Below are 6333 nucleotides of genomic sequence, written 5' to 3'. Positions count from 1 at the left end.
ATGGAGTATCTCTCGAGAAATTTCATCAAATCTGTTGAATTTAGTCCTCAGATTCATATATTAGTGAATAATCTGGACTTCGTTAATCTATTCCATTTGAGTAACTTTTGGTAAAATAAAATTATTTTTGGTGAGTTTGTAGCTGGTGAAAATTTCTCAATTAGATCCTAACTTGTATCTGTTTTAAATTGCACAACGGCGTGTTAATAAACAGTCCCAAATAAAAATATCAATTTTAGTTGATTTAAAATGACAAATAAAAAAGGGAAACAAACGAAAGGCCCTCCTGTACCGCATCTGTGCTGGCCTATCGCCCTATCCGAACTGTCCGTATCGAGCCATACAAAGGGAATCACCCTTCTCCAGCTGCAGCTAGTCCTGCAACTCGTTGAGCGCCTGGAGCAAGAAGGGTTTGAACCTTGTCATGTTGACCATGACATCCTGCTTCATGATGATCTCGGCGATCGCTGGCCACCCCTGCGCGTGGATGTGCATTGGGTCCTTGAACACGTAGTGGTCCCTTGGGTACTTGTCCTTGAGCGTCGTCTCCTCCTCCGAGACGTAGTACTCGACGTACCGGAGGCGCATGTCGCGCGCCGGCTGGCCGTAGAAGTTGGTGGCCATCCAGTCCATCTTGCCCCACGGCACGATCTGCACGAGCACGGCGCCCGTGGGCAGGAAGATCTGGTTCGTGAGCCCGGCGCCGTGCACCGCGAGGAGCACGTCGGCCGCGTTCACCTTCTCCGCGAACACACGCACGTCAGCGTCGGCCTCTGCCACGGTCACCGCGAAGCCGAGCGCCTCGCACAGCGCGGACACCTCGGGTAGGTTGAGCAGCTTCCGCGTGCCCTTCCGCTCGATGATGAGCATCTGAGGCTTGGCGCTGGTCTCCTCCCCGAGCACCGCCGGCGCGTCGCGCGGCAGGTTGAAGGCGCGGCGGAGGAAGCGGTTGTAGTCAACCATGGAGTAGTTGCGCGGGTTGCGCGTGGGGTGAGGGGAGATGATGAGATCGCGGTCGCGGTACATCCCGAGGTGGCCTGCCCGGAAGCAGTGCACCTCGTCGTCCTTGCCGAAGTCGATGACGTCGTAGTTGGAGAGCTTCCTGAGCAGGGGCGTGAACTTGCGCACCCACCACGGCTTGTAGTTGGTGACGAGGAGCTGCACCTCTCCTTGCAGGTGCGCCGTGGTGAGGAACAGCGGGATCAGCACGTCCGTGTTGTCGTGGAAGAAGTTGTCCGTGTACCCGGCCACGGAGAAGACCACCACCGGGACGTCGTGCCGGCGGGTGCACCGCGGCGCGGCTGCGGCCGAGGACACGGACTTGATCGTGACCTCCACGACGCCGGGGAGGAGGAAGTCGTCCTTGCGGGCGAACGGTCGGATCTTCTTCTCCCCGTTGGAGTCGAACGGGCCGGCGCCGGACGGGTTAACGAAGTACATGGTTTTCTCCTTAGGACTGACACGGATGTCGCCGGCTAGCTCACAAACCGGCGGCCGTGCGTACGGGAAGCCCTCGTCGACGCCGTTCTCGTCGCAGGTGATCTTGGCCTCTGTAATAATGGCACCACCGGCTGAGGATTGCGCATGTATGTCTTGATTACTTACATCGTAGTATTGGTTAATCGGTTAATAGGTAGTAGTTTGAGAATGAGATACCCTTTCAAACAAGAAATGCAAAATACCTGGCTTCGTCGCCGTGGCCTCCTCCTGCTGATCCTTTTCTGTGACCTCCGGTAAGTTCGGCATGTGCGGGTCCGCCTCAGGGTCACGAACCTCTTTCTGCTCCTCCACCGGCAGCGCCCCTGTAGCTGTACCCGGCACCGTCGTCGTTGCTGGCGGCATGTTCTTCAACACCATGGACGACGAGCTGTCTGCGGCCCGGTTCATTGAAGGAACTCTCACCGCACACGCAAGAGACGAATTCTAATTCTTGGTAGGGAATCGGATTCAAAGGCCTTACCGAAAACCGGCGAGTAGATGGCAAACAGCCGGGCAAAGGAGAGGTAGGTGAGCAGCGCGAAGCAGCAGCCGGCAACCAGCCCGATGCCCAGCTTCTTGGGCTCGATCCTGCCGAGCTCCTTGGCCAGCCGCGGTCCGCTCCTGTCTCCGGCCGCCGGCCCAGGCGGCTTGGATGGCCGCGAGTACGCCGTTGACGCCATCAACACCCACGACGCTCACAGAGAACAAAACACGCAACCTCGAGGCAGGGGCGGTGCTGATATGTACCACTAGCGACGGCCACCGCGGCGCATTATAAAAATCGCGGCAGGCCGAGTCGCTGTAACATGTAGAGGATGATTGATCTGTTGGGAAATGAATTGTATACCTCGTTGTTCGTTGGGGTTGGGGTGTGCCGTGGCGTGGGTTGGTGCTGATGGCGCGAGTACTACGACCAAGACAAACGAGGAGGCGGCTTCGTCGCCCTTCCCTCCCTCTGTTTGACTTGTCCACAACCGATGCCCAATAATTCGGATTGCTTACCTAATTCCATGTTAGATTGACAGTAGGACTCGTCCATCTTTTACTCGACTTTTGGCATCACGTACGGCACCTTATTTCAATCTCGCAACAGGGCTTGGTTGGCTTGGCGATGGAGATGGCGTCCCCAGGATGGAGACGCATGCGAGCATGGAACAGGTCGCCGGGAACAGACCTACCTATTGCTTGCTTCGTTTGACACTCCACCGTGACTGAGCTGGAGGATTCCATCGGTTAGGCCTTGTTACGACGGAGGATTCCGTCGGTTAGGCCATAACATTGTCCCCGGAGCCCTGTCAATCTAGGCTAGTTTGAAAAACTCAAATCCTCTTCAAGATTGAAGGGGATTGAGGTGGTGTTTGGTTTAGTGGAATGTGACCTGATTTGATTACAACGACAACTACTTATGCTGCGTTGTGTTTGTTTGAGCCCAATGTAATCTGCTACCTTCTAATGGAATACAGATGTATAAAAAATGAAACGTTATCTAATACACCTCCCCACGATAGAATATCAGTTAAGCTAGACCAAACAATATGAGAATGGCTAACTTCTTTTCTATTTACAACGTTATCAGATGACCTTTACATTATCGTTCAAATTCCACAACCAAATAGAACGTGAGTGGGGAATGAACAAATTTTCTCCTCAATCTCCTCTAAACCTAAGAGAATTCGAGTTTTCAAACTAGCCCTTATTATGACAGCTTTGTAACCTTAAAAAAAATTTGTACCTATCATTCACCCATATTGGTCCTAGAGCAGGTCCACTAGTACAACTATAATTTGTCTATGCGTTTAGGATAGCTCCATATCCTTACTACTTAAGTGCACGTACATTGCTATAGTTTTTATTTATTCTTGAGTGTAGGATATAAAAACATAAAAATATATGTATTATGTTGGTCTGATAGATGTGAATGTAGGTTTAGAGCCAACAACCATTGTTCAAATTCTTATTTATATATAATTTTAGTTTTTTACCATTTAAATGTGGAGTAGGGAGAGGTGAAGGGCCGGGGTGACGTATTGACATTTTTTTAGCAATTAAATATGGAGTAATATGGAGAGACGAAGGGATGGGAGTTACACACGATACTAGATATGAAATTGGTCAGCAACGGTTGGTAAACACTAAAATCATTGCCGTTTTCATTTTTTTATCAGAAACGAAATAAAAAACGAAAGCGATATCGATATTTCGGAAACATCGGAAATGAAAGTTCGATATGGAAAATGCACCGATAACGATCAAAATCTAAAATACGATCAGTAAATATATCAATATAAAAATATCTCGGTATAACAAGTCCACAATACAACAAAGTTGACAAAGATCACAAAGACCGCAAGTTCACAATTCATGATATAACAAGTTCATAAAGATCATAAATTTATAATATGACAAATTCACAAATATCACAAGTTCATAATATAACAAGTTCACAATATAACAAATTCATAAATATCACAAGATCACAGACTCAAAGTTCATAATTCACAAATCCACTCGCTCCAGCTGACATGGAATGATTACTAGGGGTGTAAACGGTACGGATATTATCCGACCATCCGACCGTTCGAAGAGGCTAATTATTCGATTGGATAGTTTTTTCGGATATCCGCAGAATTTTTGGATTTCAGATTCGAATTCGAATAGTACAGTTCGGATATCGGATACGGATATGATATGACTGATATCTGTCGGATTTCGGATATCCGGATATCTTCTCTGATAACTGTCCGAATTTTATATTTCGGATATCCGGACATCTAACCAGATTTCAGATATTCGGATAGTTACATGTGGAATCGCCCTAAATATCCAAGTTTCAACATAATCAATACTTCACTTTATCATTTTCATAAGGAGATTTTTGAGGTTATGTTCTTATATAATGTTTATTGTTCCTGGTAACATATTTGCAATTTTCGGTCGATAGTGGAATATTTTATGAATTTAAATGCATTTTGATAATTTTTCTGTAGAAAAAATTATAATAATACACAAATAGTCTCAGAAATCATGAAATTTGACGGAGGAGCAATATATGCCCATATAACATCCTCAAAAATGTTTGAGCCATAAAATCTAAAGATTGCTAATATTTCTTTCAATTCACTTTCACTTGTTACGTGAGTTACATGTGATATCACCTTAACTATCCAAATTTTAACATAATCAATACTTTACTTTATCATTTTCACATAGGGACTTCATATTATCTTTAATAGAATATTTATTGGTCCTGGTAACTTATTTGCAATTTTTGGTAGACACTAGATTATTTTATGATTTTAATTACATTTTGATGATTTTTTGTAGAAAGAAATTAATAATACACAAATAGCCTTAGAAATTCATAAAATTTGATGGAGGGTTAACATTTGTCTACATAAAATTCTAAAAAATGTTTGGGCCATAAAGTCCATAAGATTCTAGTGATTCTTTTCATTTTCTTACACTTGTTGTGTGAGTTACACGTGAAATCAGCTTAAATATCCAAGTTTCAACATAAACCTTTGCTTCACTTTCTCATTTTCATGTAGGGACTTGAGGTTATCTTCTTATGGAATGTTTATTAGTCTTGATAACTTATTTACAATTTTTGGTCGATACTATAATATTTTATGGATTTAAATGCATTTTGATGATTTTCTGTAAAAAGAAATTAATAATATACAAATAGTCTCAGAAATTCACGAAGTTTGGCGTATTGAGTAACATATGTCCATATAGCATCCTCAAAAATGTTTGAACCATAAAAATCACAAGATGTCATCAATTATTTCATTTTATTTCCACTTATTTGTGAAACTCGTAATGATTACATGTGAAACCACCATAATAATAAGTCAAACCACATATCATAATAACACGTGAAACCACATATCATAGTTATCAATATTTTATGAATTTAATTGTATTTTAATGATTTTCTACATAAAGAAATTAATAATATTCAAAATAGCCTTAGAAATTCATGGATTTTTATGGAGGTGTAGCATATGTGCACATATAATTCTCAAAAATGTTTGGACTAAAGGAGGGGCAAAATGATTACAACTATATATGATATGTGTGGAATGGTGTCTTACACGATATCCGACAAAAATATTCGTTACTGACGCTATCCGTGTCCGATTAGCTCCGTATTCGATCCACGACTATCCATATTTGTATTCGAGAACATCCGTATTTGTATTCGTATTCGAAGCTATCCGTATTCGAATTCGAATCCGACTAAAAATATGAAAACAAATATGATTTCATTGATATCCGTCCGTATTCAATCCGATTCCACCCCTAATGATTACTCATGAAATACTTTTTCCTCGTATAAAGAGTTAAATATTGCAGCCTAACAGGAAAAGCCTAAAATCTAGTGTGTGGAAAAGGCAGGTCAGTTCTCTATCATTATATATTACTAATACATAACATGTGCATATAAAAGGATGGATTCGTTCGAGAGATCAAATCATCAACCATAATTGCCTCCCAGCACCATCCGTTCCAAAAAAACCTTAATGCATTAAAAAATACAAAAAGAAGTAACCATCCTCGAGGGACGTACAGGTGATGCGACAAATCACCTACTAGAAATTCCGAAAAATTCCAAGACACGATTTCAAAAAATTCCAAGACACAATTTCGAAAAAATTCGAAACATAAATCCGGCAATTTCTGGCTAAAACTGGTAACTGAAGGAAATGGTCGATAAAACACCACACCGATTTTGATACCGATTCTAATAGAAAATTCTGAAAACCGATTCCATTTCCAAAAAATACCGTTACTGTGAATCAGATCGAAAAAATCGAAATCGATTTTCAGAATACCGAAATTTAAATTGTG

At 42.8% G+C, this 6333-nt stretch overlaps 1 protein-coding gene across 2 annotated transcripts; it reads right to left on the bottom strand.

Annotated features, from left to right (window-relative positions):
* Positions 1–203: 203 nt before the first annotated feature.
* LOC100282802 (HGA4) lies at positions 204–2507 on the bottom strand. Of its 2 annotated transcripts, none has more exons than XM_008660395.4 (3): positions 1961–2507; positions 1683–1871; positions 204–1571 (listed from the first exon to the last, which is right to left on the bottom strand). In XM_008660395.4, exons 1-3 carry the CDS (start codon positions 2157–2159, stop codon positions 373–375), a joined length of 1587 nt encoding a protein of 528 aa, XP_008658617.1. In that variant the 5' UTR covers positions 2160–2507; the 3' UTR covers positions 204–372. The 2 variants fall into 2 exon arrangements, with proteins under 2 accessions (XP_008658617.1, NP_001149180.1); NM_001155708.1 differs by having other exon boundaries at positions 208–1550; positions 1961–2192.
* Between the last annotated feature and the right edge of the window lie 3826 nt (positions 2508–6333).

This window comes from Zea mays, chromosome 9 (assembly GCF_902167145.1).
Source record: "Zea mays cultivar B73 chromosome 9, Zm-B73-REFERENCE-NAM-5.0, whole genome shotgun sequence".
Classification (NCBI taxonomy): Eukaryota; Viridiplantae; Streptophyta; class Magnoliopsida; order Poales; family Poaceae; genus Zea; species Zea mays.
This window is presented reverse-complemented; position numbering and strand designations above follow the sequence as displayed.